Source organism: Hippoglossus hippoglossus, chromosome 3, assembly GCF_009819705.1.
Source record: "Hippoglossus hippoglossus isolate fHipHip1 chromosome 3, fHipHip1.pri, whole genome shotgun sequence".
NCBI lineage: Eukaryota > Metazoa > Chordata > Actinopteri > Pleuronectiformes > Pleuronectidae > Hippoglossus > Hippoglossus hippoglossus.
Window position 1 is genome coordinate 12,957,490 of NC_047153.1, and position 16,951 is coordinate 12,974,440.

Genomic DNA, 16,951 nt, shown 5'->3' on the forward strand with positions numbered 1-16,951 from the left:
CTGAGTTTGTTTGTGGATACTTTATTGAAACCATACTGGAATCAGAACAGAATGTAAATTATAATAAATGACACGTTAAAATCTTAAAAGCCTTTATATGAATGCTGGGAGATGAGATTGTTATTGAGGTTGTGTTTTATGTTTTACACACAAAGGATAAGAAACACGGAACAATATGAGGAAGACTGATGTTTAAAATCCAGCTTTAGGTCGTGTCCTTTACGTCTCTCTCCTGTTCCTCATCCTCAGCCCGCTCACTCCTACTTCTTTGGGCACGTCTGCATGTGTTTGACCTTCATCATCCTCGGACGTTAACAAATACTCCTCTTTATCCTCCTCTGCTTCTTCCTCCGGGTTCGGGCAACCTTCACAACTGAACAGCAGACTCTCTGCCTCCATCACTGGATCATCTTCATCGGCCTCCTCCTCTTCTACCTCTGTCCCCTCGTCCTCCTTCTCGTCCTCTTCCTCCTCTTCCTCCTCTTCCTCCTCTTCCTCCTCTTCCTCCTCTCCCTCTTTAGGGTAGTGGAACACATCCTCTTGGTTGCTGAAGCTTATTTGCTTCTTCCCTCCATTCTTACACTGCAGCTCTTTGCTCACCTCCAAACCGAGTCTCTCCTGCTTCCTCTCTGCAGCGGGCCTCGATAAACGAGAACTGAGCAGCTGCCTTTTCTCCTCCTCCTCCTCCTCCTCCTCCTCCTCTTCCTCTTCATCCTCCACTTCTTCCACCACCTCTACATCCTCCACTGCTTCCTCCACTTCTTCATCTTCATTCTCCTCTTCCTCCTCCTCTTCCTCTTCCTCTCCCTCCACCTCCTCTTGCTCTTCATCCTCCTCGTGCACTATGGACAGCTTCCTTGCCATCAACTCTTCCTCCTCCTGCTCCATCCTCTCAGCCAGGGCCTCGGCAGTGGGCTGGCAGCGGGGTACCTCCACTGTCACGGTGTCAAATCCCCGTCTGACACTGGGATTGTCATCGTATTCTGGGTAGGTCTCGTCTGGGTAGCCTGCATCGGTGCACAAATACAGACATCAATTTAAATGCAGTATGAATTCTTAACTAAAATGTGTTTGATTGCTTTGAGGCCAGGATCTGATCTAGATTGGAAACATTATGTAAGGAGCTCGAGGATTCAGATTTAGGCGTGCACCTTCCCAGTCTGCACTGTAGGGGACCTCCTCTGCCTCCATCTCCGGGGAGGCTCCCTCCAGGTCTTGCATCCGGTGGGAGATCTGTCGAAGTTGCCTGAGTAATTTCTCCTCCTTCTTTGATGTTGTAGTTTTACTCTTCCTCCTTCTGCCACTAGAAGGCAGCAGAGGTATGGAAGTCAGGTTGTGAAGTTGGTCTTATATAAGATAAAATTCACACTTTGTCCATTTACTCATAGCCTACATCAATTCACTTCATTTAAAAATAATGCTATAATATGACCAAAGGATTTTAAAAAATCTAATAAAAGCAGCAGCATCTGTTCAGTGAAAATATGTCAGTGGGCATTTCTGTCATTTGTAGCTCTTTCCTTTCCAAGCCAGGTCTGCACTCATTAAGCCCCATATGAAGCAGTTTCTCTGCTTCTCTTGACCTATGGGCAAAGATAAGTATTGTCTATAGAGGAGGAGAAAAATAAATCCTTTACCTCCCAGAAGCAGAGCTCTTTCGTGAGACAATCCTCTCCATCATCCTCTCGGTGTGCAGCAGTCTCTCCTGAAGACTGGCCAGCTCGGAATTTGTTGCTACAAGATCTACACGTGAAAATAATGTTTTAATTTCAAAATATAATGTGCAGATTAGTATATTTGAAAATGATATGGTGTGGAAATGAATATGTACACATGGGTTAAGGGGTGTAGGCAAAAGGGTCACATACTGATTCTTGTTTTACTCTTCCTTTGGCCTCTGAGGGTCGTGGAGGGAGCTGGAGCTAATCCCAGCTAAATTTTGGCAAGAGGCCAAACCCAGCGTATCACAGGGTCAACACATTCAACCCAACTCCAATCTGCAACTGGACAAAACCCCCGCAGACACAGGGGAACATTCAAACTCCACAGGAAGCTCCTGACCAAGCTGGGAGTCGAGCTGAGAACCTTCTCTCTGTAAGAGTGACAGTGCTAAACACTGGAACTGAATGTTACTGGAATTATTTGTTGAGGAAAATAATCACAACGATGACATATTTCCCATTAACGGGTTAAATGATTTTGTTGAAACCCTACTGGGCTGTTCATATGTACAGATACATTGGTGGCTATGGCACAGGAAGTCGAAACCAGAAGGTCTAAGGTTCGATCCCTGTCAATTCTGTATGTCAAAGTGTCTTTGAGCAAGATACAGAACCCTAAATTTCCCCTGATGTAGTGACTATGTGAGTGATGTATGATCGAGAAAGAACTGCACATAAGCACTGCGACCATTCACGTAAAATTGCTCATGGTACTTACTCGTTGGGTTCTCCACGTGTGTCTCGGTAACTGTTGTGTCGTTTCCTGATTCCTTCGTCTTATTCTTACAAGTCAGCTGCAAACATGAAAATGAATAAGATTAGAATAACAATCATTGGTAATTTAAAAATCCATCCTGTACACAAAACTGCTCCAAATCACAGAAACAAGTTACAGCTGTCACAGAGATAACGATGGCATTTCTCTCTACATGACAACACAGAGTACAGGATGATGCATCTTTTAGTCAGTGTAAAGGTGTATGATAACACCTCATATCCACGTACTGTCCTCTATACAAAGTTTCACTCTATTGTTTTATATTCACACTCCCACCGAGCAGTTCCCTCATAGTAATCACCTTATAGATTATATAGATGATGTAGAGAAGGATCCCAAAGCCGTATATTGGAATCACTTGAGCTATCAGGTTGTATTTTTTGCCTTGACCGATGCCCTTTACTTTGGCCATGGCCTCTGCACTGTGTTTTATGGAGTAGGAGGGGTCCACCCCCCACAGCTCCGGGTCGCTTGGCAGAGACAGCCGATGCATCACACGAGGGTAAAATCCAGGCCCAACTGGAAGAGACGAAAATCAACCAGTCAATCAATCATGATCAATAGGTCGAGCAAAAAAAAAAGTCCAATAATGTTTCACATTGACTTCTTAATCAATCAGTGGTTTCTCTTTTTAGAAATCCAAAATGTAAATAGTGGGAGTATATACAGTAAGAACCTATATCCTTGATTGTTAAGGAATTGAATAGTTTGTCGTGCCAGCACAGCAAGTTTCCCAAAATTGATGTGGGAAATTTGTTTGTTTGTTTTTAATCACAGACAAAAATGGCAAAAGAAAAGTGAGATCTGATAAAATTCTGGATTTTTGTACAATAACAATAACTGTTTCTGTAAGTCTACGTATATATACATTTTCTGCATTGCACTTTTTAAAACATGGTAGTCAGTGGTGGAAAGTAACAACTTGGATTTACACACATACATTCACTTGTACTTTATAATAATATGTCAGTCAAGGGTCCTTTTACAGCAAAACTAGTACTTTTACTTTGGATACTTTCGGTACATTTTGCTGATGATACTTTGTACTTTAATATAAGTATGATTTTTAATGCAGGGTTTATAATGCTTAAATCATCATGATGAATCGTGCATGCTGCAGTTCTTCATGTTATATATTAAAATTTTCACTTTAGTGGGTTATTGCCTAATTTCACTTACTTTCCTGCATAGATTTAAATTAATGTCGGTGGTTGTGATGTTGTCTAAAAGCTTTTGAAGATTTCACAATTTAATTCAGACTCAACTTGGTCCTTTAAAGTGAAAATTGAAGGAAATCCTAAAACGGAAACAGACAGCTGTCCTTCAAAATAAAAGTTTGGTTGTGAGGCACGTTAGGCTGCGGCTGTTTAATTTAAGATAAACTAGATAAATCAAACAAATAGACGTTAACAGCGTTCAGACAACATCGAACAATCGAACAATAACATCAACATTCATGAAACCAGTCAATACTCGGCTAAAAAAATCATTTTTTAATTGAATCCTACAACGTGAATTAACTCGATGCACGGACCTGCCTGCGCTGTTTAACTCACTGAATGAAGAACACAATGTCATTCAGAAAACTTTTATCCAACAATGACAGTGGACAAGGAAACAGAGACTGCTCACCTGTGGAGAGAGAGGTGAGTTCAAAGCTTCTTACTAAACACAACAAACATGCCTGACCACATCTGTTTGGGCTCTGTAGAAATATACTGGTGGCTAATGTTTGCTCAGCTGTTTGTTTTATTTGTTTGTTTTCTTTATCGCAGACAAAAACAACAAGAGGAAACTGAGCTGATTAATGTCTCAATTTCTGTACAAGAAATTTGTTGCACTTTTTTGTACTTTACCATAATCTGATAAATTAATTTATCAGATTATAGATTATTTAGATTTTTCGATCTATACTTTCTCTATATGATTAGTACAAACTAATGAATTTTCAATGTCTACTATCTTCACTTCAGACTTATCAATAAACAAAGCAGCTTTGTCAGTGTCAGTCCATTGTGGACTTGATCAAACATAACAATGACACACAACTCTAAAGTAATATTCATTTTCAAGTGTTTAATTCATAGAGAACCATAAATGTAGTGTGGATATCTATTAAAAATAGAAATAAATAGGCCCCAAGATATTTGAACATGTGCATGTATAAATGTCGCGGTAAAAATACACAACTTTATTTCTGTATTCTTCTTATCAATTGTGTAACATCATGATGAACATGTGTGCACTACTCACTGGGCCTAACGCAGGGCGCAGAGAGTAACAGCTGGAAACAACAACATCACGTACAAAAAAAGGAGATGGAGCAGGATGGAGATGGCTGAGATGGATGATGATCTGATAAGCCGCCTTACCCTCCGGCTGCTCCATCTCCTTCCTCCCTCTGGGTAAAAGCATTCTGGGCAGGAAAAGAGAAACACAGAGAACGGAGCATGATATGAGAGTAACCTTCTGGCAAGTTGTTATAGACATGTTGTCTCAGAGAGTGATTTCACTTGAACAGTAAAGCTAGTGTCCACAGATGTCATCTCTCATCTGGTGACGTTCCTGCCCAGATTAGAGCAGATTAGAGCTGCTGCGTTCAAGTGCTGTTTGAAATATTAACTACAAATCCCCAGCGAGGCGACCAGCGTGCACATTTAGCAGCAGTATTCCCTAAAAGTGAGTGGATTGGGTTTTATTTTTACACAACAATCAGACTCCCTGATGCATCTTCTTTACAAATGCCATTACAAAAACAGTTGTACATCATCCTTCAATTTAGTTCGAGACACAAATTAAATCCACAGGCTTTCATTTTTGAGTAACTGCACAAGGTACAAATTTTGTTCACAAAGACAGATCTAGCAAAAAATAATTGGTGTTAACACCCAGGAGGGATCAGTATATCAAAATGTTTATCCCTCAAATAGGATTGACTTGTTTTTAATGTTTTATTTTTCGTGATCTCCATGATTTAAGGTCGATGCAGCGAGAATCTGAAGCTGGAGAATGAGTCAGCCGTGGATGCTCTGGCTCAGACTGTGGTGTAAGGTAAGGCAGCTCCCTGTGTTACTCTGTGTTATGTCACGATGATTGAATGAGACGTGATTGTCAGGATAATCGGTGCTTTGCTGATTGACATGTGAGGCACTGTGGAACCTCAGTGTGCATCTTCGTGACAGCTCCCAGTCAGTTAATTATAATAGGATTGATAGAAATGGCAGATAGATGACTTGACTGCATCACGTTGGGATTGGTTCAAGGAGAAAAAAATAACAAAAGCAGCAAATGTGGTAGTGATTCTCAGATATACCTGCTCATGTGATATGAATCTGTCAAACTTTTAAAAATGTGGACAATATATTAAATTTTCCGTGTTCCCTACGAGAGAGAAATTATTTCTTCAACAGACCAAACCCAGGAACCATTAAATATTCTGCATCAAAGCCTTTGAATACACAACCTGCATTTCTAGGTTTAGTATTTACGATGAGCACTTGAATACAACACGCGACCTATTGACTCACAAAGTCTGTGGGATCTCTGGTGTGTGTTTCACACCAACCAGCAGCAGGTGGCAGTACAGGCTCAGTCACAGAGGAGTGGCACTCGGAAGACAGGAAATGATCTGTTCAGTCCAATGGTCAAGTAACTTGTGGTGTGAAGTAGATGTGTCTCATAATTTCAGAATCTAGTAATGAAAGATAGTTTCTTGATTGTTTATATTCCCTCATTATTTAATCACTAGAGAGAGATTATCACTTCGTGCTGCCTGTGTTGGCCTTAATATTAGGGACTTCATACTTTTATTATGAGTTAGTTGGTGACATTATAAATAAACTAGTTTGTAATGTTATGTTCTCCATTGAGGAAAATAGAAAAGTGTAAATGATTTATACAAATTAACAACAAATCACTGAGCACAAACATTGAATCAGAACATTAATGCATCACGTGACAAACATGAAGAAAAATAAGTATTTATGATGGAGAGGTTGTTATTTTCTAATTATGTATTGTGATATATCTCTTACTTCCTCTTGTGATATTATTGTCCGATATTGTTTACGTTGATGGTTGTGTGTGAGTCTCATGCTGAGATCAGTCTTTGATGTAAGAACGGATGGAAACTCAATGAGCTGCAGTGAGTTATAAGATGTTTATTTCCAACATTCATTTGAAGGTAAGTTAACTCTCCAGTTTAGCTCATTAGCTCAAACCAAAACCCACAAAGGTCACGTATAGGTGGGACATTGGGGACTTATTAGCAAAGACCATACGAGGGACGGCAACTAGCACATGTATCTTTCACAGAATTGTCAGGAGACTTGAGTTTTTTTTTTTTTTAAAGGGGGATCAATGTGTTAAAGCCTACAGGGGTCAGATGAGTAATTGATGCTATACTTGTGATCAAAGGTTGTTTAGGTGTCATGGTTGTTGTCGTTAAAAGAGAACCTTATTCAGCTCCAATGTCCATCTGTGTGCATTTGCATAGATAGTCACTCCCTGTGATATCTGCCATTGTGCGTTCACATGTGAATTACTTTAAAAATAGTTTACGGTTAGGCAAGGCATGCAAATGTTGTGAAGAGGTCTGTACAGTTTCCCAGGACTCATATTTACATCCAATTCTGTTCTTTCTGTATATTTCATCTTTAGCCCGGCCTTTTATTGCGTAGACAAACCATCAGTGTTCTGTATCGTGGTAATAGTATGCTGCTTCACCCATTATGCAATTCTGAAAAGCCATAGGGATTTTTCTGTCATCATAACCATCTCTGAAACACCCAAAAGTGGTCGATTAAATATTTTCTGCAGCTAGTTTGTAAATTCCTCACATCTTTACATCTCGACTAACTCGCACATGTAATCAAATCCTGCACAAACCTTCTTTTTTTTTTTTTTACAGTAGCCCCCATATAGACAAACATCCTCACACCTTTGCTTGAACGCAGAACCTTTTATCATATTTCGTACCATAAAGCTTTGCACTCTAAAATTGGCACCCAAAAAAAAAAAAAAAATCCATTATTGCCACTTGCGTGTTCAGATGCATCAGCTTAACATTTATTTGGTACGAAGGGAACACTCATATTCTCGCATCCCTTCACGAGCTACCTTTGGAATTGATTTTAAGCTCTTAGTGCATTAGAGAGTCCATATAGCCAGCACACCTCTCGAGGAAGTGCTTTAGAAAGGGTGAGTTGCCCTATGTTAGATGTATTTGTGGCAGCATTTGCAGCCGACCACAAAGCCCATGAACACACAGTGAGGAGCCATGTGCTAATTAAATGGTTATTAAGTGCTGCTTCGGCGGCTGAGGCCCGCTGTCTAGTGCTCGGTGTCCCTGTGGAATTGTTACCTCTGAACCTCTGGAGTGAGCTGCCCTGGATAACCTGTGTGAATAGGACTTTTTGTGAAGTCATATCTAACGACTTTTGTTTTCCCAGTAGTTGGCCTGTAGCTTCAGTTTTGTGCTGCGAGGTCAGAGAGGGGCTAACTCGGCCACCTCTGACGATTTTTATTTTAAGATGTTGTGGGTTGTAAAATCCTGTTGGCCGGTCCTCTACTGCTAAATATAATTTTCACTCGTGAACTTGGGCTGGGATTTGTGGTTGCATTGTGAGGCTCCGTTTTACAGTATACTTTCCTAACAGCCTTTGGTCTGCACCCATATAAAACAGTGTTACTCTGAGCTGCAGCCCTCTAATGTACCCAACTGCTCTGTTCTCCTCAACTCTACAAGTCAAGTGCAGCTCTTATGTGGGTCAACCCACTATAACTGAGTGGGTGGTGGGCACAACAAGTTAATTCATTACAGATCAAATCCACCGGTGTGTTTACTACCACTCCAGTGTTTGTACTATTCTAGTGTGCAGCTCACACAACAACACTTCACACAATCGTTGTGATTGACTGTACAAAGCAACAATCCAACAGGGTCTAATCATCTTTAAAGAGTATTGTTTTTCTCATAGAGGAAAACAAACTGCTTATAAAAACCTTTTAATGTGGGATGTGTTGGTGTGATGAGGCGGTCACTTCAGGATTACTGGGTTTCTTGAATGTAAGGAACGACAGAAGAAAATGGGTTTCTCACAATATGTAAGGACCAGTCCACTGAAAGAAGTACTAGATATTATAAAGTACATAATACTACTTCTACTAATAATAACAAACTTTATTTATACGGTGCAAAGTTACAAATTGCTTTAAAACAAGATAAAATATGACAGGCAACTGAAATCAGTCAATAAAATATCAAAAAAGACCAGCAACAATAATTTATGATCGACAGAAAAGGGAAATAGATGGGACATATTAAAAGAACAACGGTGAACAGGAATTGATAAAAAGCTTTCCTAAGAACCTGAATCCTGTATCACTGAATCTGCAAGCTTCAAATCCTCAGGCACCACCGAGGCCTTCCCAGCAGTGACCTGTAGGACAGCACATGGACAAGTCCCATTATATCCCTCTTAATATGGAAAATCTCATTCTTGTGGACACCATGGTGATGGAGGCTAAGTGAAGAATCTCAAGGCAAACAAGTCGTCATTCCAATGATTCTTTGAATGAAATACTTTTTTTTTAATTTTTTTTTACCTCCCCCAAGGTTGGTATGTTTTCACCCCTGTTCATTTGTTTGTTGATTTGTAAGAAACAGGTTTCAGTGAAACTAGGTGGGTGGGTGTAATCTGGGTCAGGGAAGAATCCACACCATTTTTGTGCAGATCTGGATCTTTAACTTTCTATAACATTGTGAGATTTCATTTCGATTTTTCCAATCAAAAACTATCCGAATATTTAAGTCTTTGCTCGGGACACTGCCTCGTGACTTAAATAAAAAAAAACCTGCATCCACAATGCAGCTGAATATTCTGTCATAGCTGGCATGGATGAACATTATTGGCCATGCCATACTCCCGCTATAAGCTTTTAATCCTGGGAAACAAATATGCATTTGTGTACCTTCTCTGGATGAATGGATTATAGATTATCACTGCCAGGCAGCATATGATGCCAACACAGATTATGGCTGCTGTATGTCGAATAAAGCTGATACCACTATTTGGGAAATTCTGGCACCATGAACTGTTTCAAAGTAATATGGATATGCTGCAGCGTTTGACACATAGAGGGTATTAGACATTTAGTTGTAAGGATTCTTTTCACAATAGGCTGCTATTTTAAAGACAGTTGAGTTTTGAAACGGCCACTTTCCGCCGTTTTTCTCCCTGTTTCTGTTTTCTATTCCTATTATTCCAGTCAACTCAACTGTGAACTGGCTCAAAATGTATTTCCATATTCCCCCATAATTGCAGCATTGTTGAAATAAGACTTTCATCGTTCTCATGGAAACCCCTGAGTACACATCAAGCTGTGCAATTACTCAAAAAATAAAACCCGCTAATGTCAGAGTGTTGAAAATATCAGAGTGCACTCCCCATTCCCAAAATCCAGCTGGGAAGTATTACATTTTAAATCTGACCACGTGCATATTCACAGCCACAAGCTCTTTTAAGAAATGACATTCAGACTGATGGCCCATTTTGACTGGTGCTTTTGATGCTTTGTCTTCTTTCTAGTGAAGCCGTAGTGCAGGTATATGTCCCGTTCCCTCTGCACCATACTGTTAATACCAGCACTTGTCTTTTATCTGTTTACTGTGCCTCGCTCTTATCAAGCCTTTAATTACTTAATTATTCTTCAATTAAAACACAATGGACTCTGCTGCTGCAAAAGTCAACTCTTTCTGCTCCTGCACAGCCGTATACAAGGCAGGGGAGAGATAGGCTGTCGCAGTTGGCCTTCTATTATGTACTTGGAATAAATGAGATTCTGTTATTCTTTGGATGAAAATCTGGCCTCTCTGATTATTATGCTAACAGCAAAATATAACATTGACTTTCATAAAAATGTTCATGCTCCTCGAGTCGAGTGAGGAATATATTCACATACATGGCAATCAAAGCACCTTCCCCAAACAAAATTACTTTTTAGAAATAGAAATCGTTTTCTTTCTCTATTCATGCAAGTGATTTGTTGCGCAATGTCACCTTACTCAATAGTAGCGGACCAGGTTTACGTCAGGTTCCTTTTTTTTTTTCTTCACTCCTCCCCATGCCTCTAAATCAGTCAATTTATTTCCAAATTGCATGTCGAGTGTAGGAGCAAGGGCTTATGGCAGTATATTAAATCAATGCACCGCTACAGTATATGTTTTGAGAAGGTTTAATTTTTTTCCTCTTTTTGCTGATATTGATGGGGGATGCAGCTGGCTTCGAGTGTCATGAAGGACACACTGTCACAAATTGCAATCCTATATTCATGGAAGACAGACAGTTGTGAAAAGTGAATGAGGTGGATTAATGGAGTTGAAACAGGCTTTATAATATAGGCTAGACCTTGACAGTGTTTTAGTTGTATGGCTGCCAGTCTGCACACTTTAGTTTATTAGTGTCAGAAGGACAGACACTATCACCAGGGATGCTATTTAAATCTGTGTTGCCTATCACGAACAAAAAGCCGCACACTTTACGCTGTGGAGAGCTAGAATACGATCTCTTCCTCACGTATGAACAGTTTTTTGTGTGTGTACAGACGGAGCTACGATATTATTTTCAAAAGTATGCAGTGTGCTGAAGGCCACTCAAGATCCTATACATTTAGAAAGTAGCAGGTATCCACATTTCGGCTGTGGCAAACTTCTCCAGTAGATGGCACTAGATCCTACACTCTGGTCCTTTAACTTCAGCAGTTTACATGTTTGACAGCAAATGCCTAAAAGGTAATGTTTTATTTTATTTTTTATTAAAAAAGGAAGTATGAATTCTTTCTGAATTTGCTAATCAATTGGCCAAATTATTTGTTATCCTTATTTGAATAATTTCTATAATAGTGGCTAGTTTCTGGTGGGATCATTTGGGCGACATATCGTACAAATTAGCTCGTTCCAAGCATGAATGTTATATAAGCTGTACTAAAACCTCTTTTTCCAGTTTTCTGGTTGTATTTTACTAAGTGGGTGCATGCATATATTTATTTACATTAATTTTTTTGCAATTTGGCATTTTTTGCACATCAGCATCTCTGCTCTGTTGGTAGGTTGCAACATTTCCAGGAAGTTTAGTGTTGGGAGTTTTCTGCTGAACCATACAAAGTTCATTGTGCTGCATGATGTGTGTGCTTCATTTTAAGTATTAAACAGAGGCATGTGTCCCCTGTGTGTCTGAGGCACCTTGAATGCCCTTAACCAGCACTAATAGGAGATAATGATTGGTGCTCAACAAAAAGAGAGATTCATTTTGAATTATTAACAAGTTAACTTTGTAGTGGAGGCACTTTATCCCCGGCGACAAACAGCCCAAATGTTTGCAAAATATAATTAAGCCGAGGCATCTTTAAATGTCATTGCTGCCTGTGCCATGTTTCAAATTGTTCTGCATCAACAGAATTTAACGAGATGGCTAAGGAATCCATTTCCTGCAAGCATGTGATAAGCCACACATACAGTGGAGCACTTTCATTGATTGCCAAAATAAAGCATTTTGTATGCAAATGTGGGAATGGAGTGGCTAAGCTGATTCAGCCTCATGGACACCAAATAATGGTCTTTACAATTAATACTTTTACATGCTATCCATTGAAAATTTCATCTTCCATTTAATGGCTCTAAAACATTTACACGTGCCCGAAAAAGGGGGGGGGGGGGCACTGTTTTCCAATGGATTAATATGAAAGCCAACAAACAAATAAAGCCATGCATCCCTCCCTCCCCCCAGAGTATTGGTCCCTTTCCTGTCGTCTCATGCTCCTGCACATTTTGGATTAACAGATAATCTTTGAACATGAAGGAAGGTCTGCTAACCCCAAGGGGGTGGGATGTAGTGAGTGAAAGGGAGCACGGGATTGGAGGCAGTGCAGCATTGTCTGAAGGTAATGTGCTTGTCCTGTTCTTGTAAACACGCAGCTCTTTTTGTAGTGGTGATATGGCCTTAAATACCCCTCGTTCACTCCTGCAGGTTGTGCTACAGGAGACCCACAGGTCTGCATCGATAAAAAGGGGCAACATGGGTGCAAGCTAAAAAAAAAACTAAAAAAAAAGCAAGTCCAATGTACACCTTTAAAGTGTAGATTGAAATCACTTGTCGTCACTTAGTGTTTACATCCACAGAGCCTGCTGTTGACCTGTCTGGTCTCATCTTTTTAACAGGTTTGTTACAAACATGTGTACATGTGGATAGACTCTTACCGCAGCTCGGTCTGGAGGTTTTTAGACCAATTTGTGTCCTGTCCTGTTCTTTGTCCTGGGCATTTCAGTGTCTTATCCCGTATAAAGGAGGTTTAGTATTGAATGCCTGCTGTGTCCTTTCCTGCCCTCTGTTCTTTGTGTCTTGTCCTGTTCAATATCATGTTCCGTGAGTGGCCCCATCTGTTATTTATTTTTCCTTTAGAGTCTTTAAATTCATCCATTCTTTTACGCTGTCATTATTTACACATTGGGAAAACTGAATAAATCTCCTCAGATTTGTAACAACTGACAAAGCTATAGACTTTATTTGTAATACATTGATGCTGTATTGGTACATTGATGTGAGGAGACGGAACATCTGGTCAATCTTGGTTTAATATTGATTTAGGATTATACATTAAATGGAGTTAATTTGAATCTCATGATTACTTCTGCAGAGGTTAGTTTTCATTGGCGTTTGTTTGTTTGTCTGTTAGTTGGCAGCATTACACAAAACCTACCGGACGGAAGGATGTGATGGTCAGAGAAAAACTCATTACATTTTTGATTATATTAAATTATTAAACCATAAAATCACTTTCTTGAACACTGAGGCAGGATGTTTTTCATCATTTTCACCATTTTCCCAGGGAAGAATTCATGGATCTTGATAAAAGGACGTCAGACACATTTAGAGAAATGATACTTATGACTGTGTACACTTTGGTGCACTTTCCGCTCTTCTTGTTTCTTTTCCCTGTGCTGCCTTTGTTATGTTTGCTGTCATCTTTGTCCTGCAAAAAGCTACATCTCCATGCCGCAAACTACTATGCAAACGTAAACATGTAAATTATTGTGTCAGTGAAATTGATTTTCTGTGTTGGGTGTTAATGCAGACAAAGGTTTTGCATGAGAATGGCACAAAACACACACATCGCACAGGGATGATGGCTTGTATCTGATGATGAAAAACACAAAAACAAACAAGATAATTCCTATAAGGGGGTTTCTCAGTGTTGCATGTATGTTTTACCAGAACATACATCTAGAATGTATAGCAGTATTTAGTTTTATCATATTTGAGGTATTCTAATGGGAATATCCTGCTATAGCCTCTATTAATTAATGCTTTGTGTTATGGTAAAAGATCAAAGTGATTTCAAAACATGTAGCCTACTTCCCTTCAGCATAGCATAGCATAGCATAGCATAGCATAGCATAGCATAATATCCTGAACAATGATAAGAACAATTGCTGGGAGAAGTTTACAATAAATGATCTACAATCATAGATTTTCATTGTTGTAATTAACAGCAGTTAATATACAGTAGAAACAATTTCCTTGTTCAGTATCTGTGATATTGTTGAGCATATATTTGAGTGCAAGCATTTTACCTTTACAGTCAAAGAGTGGTGGTTTAAGGACGTGTTGTACTTTTCTGTCATTTCAGTGCTTTATGGTTTTTGAATTGTTTTATTCTTTGTATACATTTTTTTGTGTCTTGCCCATCAAAATGTATTCCTTGTTCAACTGTACGACCTCATCCGCTGCCCTCCTTCGTCCCGTTTGCACTTTTGCCCTTCACCCCCTGCAGTGTGCCGTTCTCAAAAAGGTGAACCCTGTGTGGTTTTAGAGCAAAGGACAGCAACAGAAACTGTTGACAGCACTGTTTGAAGAATATGAGAAAGCTGAGCTCTTCCAGATCTTCTGAAAAAGCGGTGAGAGTGCAAGACGGGCAAGAAGGACGCTGATGATGGGACTGACCTTCTGATCAGGGGAGCGCGAGGAGGCCTGAGGACAGAATCCCCTCTCTGCTGCCCAGGCTGGAATTTTGTGCTTGAGAAGTGTTTAACTTTCTCAAATCCCGATTGCACTCAGTGGGGAGTGTCCTCTCTCTCTCTCCCTTTGCCCACAGGTTTAGTGACGGCCCCCTTAGCGCCTGGGCCTGGGGAGCGGGGGTGGGATCAATAGGATGGCAGCTCGCCTGTATGACAGAGGTGAAGTTAAGCTAGGAGAGAGAGAATGGGGTGAGATAGTGAGGGCTATAGATATCTGAGTAGGAATTATCCATGACACCTGGGCTCTCAAGCTGCAACCTTTAAGCACATGATTTAGGATCACCTCTATTTGTGGGATAGCCTGAGCACATTCAGCACATTCAGCCGCAGCCATTGTGCTCTGTTTGCTCTCACTGCTCCAAATCATTGTCAGTTATTTGTTTAGAAATGCTTTCATTGTTGAGTCCTCCTACCCACGCCGATGCAGCCAGGCAAATTCAATCTTTATTTTGCACCTTCTTTAGTCTCACTTAGTTGTCACGAAGATGTGGGCAAATCGTCTCTAAGTCATTCAGTCCATTCCTGTATTTTTCTGCACCACTGAATTGATCCGAAAATGTTCTTCTTTCAAGTGATAATATATCATTTCTAATAATCTCCCTTTGCTTGGAGAACGGAGTCAATACACTGACATGTTAAGAACAAATGGAACAGCCTTTATCTCTGGGAAAAATCCACAGCATCTGCTTTAGATGGAGACGAAAACAAACTCTGTTTTTTACTTTTTAAACTGGGATAAACGTGGATGTGACTAAAAACGTTGGCTTTCAGGAGGTTGACATTTAGCTATTGTAGATGTAACGATGGATACAAGAGATGGAGCATGTTAATGGAAAACGACGATGTCACGGTTCATCTTCCGAATTGAGGCACATTAATCCACAGTGTAATGGAAAACGCTGATAAAAAAAAATGAATGCGCCGAATATTTGTAACAAGTGGCATCAATTTCCCCTTTGACTGTCAGTGAGTGAAGATTTCTGAGAAGATTACATTATTTACTCTGCTCAGAAAATCACAGAACTGTAAAATCCTTGCTAGTGTTTATATTTCTTGGTCTTCTTGATTTTCGGGAGAGATTCCAAACAAAAGCAATGTAAATGTCACAGTTTTAAAATTCCCCAATAGTGACAAATTAGCTTTTTTTTAAATCATGCCTTCAATAATTAAATTTGGCTTGAACACAGACTTTGACACAGTAATTTCCCGGCCAATGGGGCTGATGGCGAACGCCGGTGAAAAATAGCTTGAAGTAATCTGAACGTTTGGAGAGAAGCGCCCAGGAGCAAGTTACAGATCGTCTGTGGCACCGCACATGGTGTGATGATGAAGGAGCATCCGATTGAATGGATTTAAGATGCACTGATACAACTGACTGATGAATGCATAAGGAACAATCATACAGACAATTTATTAGGATTTATATACTCATAGCACTTTTTTTTTTGTGTGGTTGATACCAGTATTAGTAATTTAAAATAACAATATAATAATGTGTTGACTTTTTAAACTAAATACATGTTTTCGGTAATTATCCCTTTAATTTGTTGACATTGTACAGTTGGGAAATTCGTATTTATTTCTATGTTCAACGCTGAGACACGACCTACAATGGGATCCTAACATTGAGGCTTTGCTCGGACATCTCTCCATCCCATGTACTTGTTGAATAAAACATACGTGTCGTGCACAAGGTAACGATGACGAGAGGGCTTGTGTTTGCAGAGATGAAATCCCCCCCCCCCCTCCCCTCTATCCTCCACTGTGTTTGGGAGAGTTTAGCCTTGATGCATTTTACACCAGCCCAAAAAACCTGCGTTGACAAGTTATCTGTGACCTGCGTTGAGAGCGGGAATGGCTGCGGTGAAAATCAATCTTCGCCTCTCCTCTCGCCTTAAATACCAGCAGAGCAAACAAACAGGCCTAAACAATACGATATATACCACATATCAATTACACTAAATGCCTCAGTATCTATACTTCACTGTCCCAGGCACACACCAGTTACAAGGCACACATGCTGCTGTAAGACGATAATGGTGCTGCATTGTTCCTCACCATCTGGAGGACTGATAAGGCCTGCCTGTGCATAGTTGATAATGAGAACAGGCAGAGGAAAAACTGAGTGTTAAACATTTCCTTGGCCCATGAAAAAGGTTCCATTAAGTCCACTGACCCCAATTGAATATTAATGAGCTAATTAACGGATTTATTGTTATGCGCAATTTCTGGAGGGGCGATTTTTTTTCAAGTGCTATTATTTTTTCTAATTATTTTCTGTACTTTTTATAATTGAATCTTTGTAGCTGCCAGCATCCTGTTTGTGCCTTGGCAACAAGAAAAAAAAAGGAGAAAAAACCCGTCTGGCATCTGATTTTC

The 16,951-nt window shown here is 39.9% G+C and overlaps 1 protein-coding gene and 1 long non-coding RNA gene across 3 annotated transcripts in view; one reads left to right on the forward strand and one right to left on the reverse strand.

The window, feature by feature from the left end:
• On the reverse strand, positions 1–4,989 carry ric3a (RIC3 acetylcholine receptor chaperone a). 2 transcript variants are annotated; one of them, XM_034581123.1, is made up of 6 exons: positions 4,872–4,989; positions 2,801–3,018; positions 2,440–2,515; positions 1,638–1,743; positions 1,152–1,303; positions 1–1,007 (listed from the first exon to the last, which is right to left on the reverse strand). In XM_034581123.1, the coding sequence occupies exons 1-6, from the start codon at positions 4,987–4,989 to the stop codon at positions 220–222; spliced, it is 1,458 nt and encodes a 485-aa protein (XP_034437014.1). In that variant the 3' UTR covers positions 1–219. The 2 variants fall into 2 exon arrangements, with proteins under 2 accessions (XP_034437014.1, XP_034437015.1); XM_034581124.1 differs by lacking the exon at positions 4,872–4,989 and adding an exon at positions 4,132–4,159.
• Positions 3,941–16,951, forward strand: part of LOC117759170 — a 24,942-nt gene continuing 11,931 nt past the window's right edge. Inside the window, exons 1-2 of the long non-coding RNA XR_004613439.1 lie at positions 3,941–4,145; positions 5,479–5,550. This is a non-coding gene — a long non-coding RNA (uncharacterized LOC117759170). The remainder of the gene's footprint in view (positions 4,146–5,478; positions 5,551–16,951) is intronic.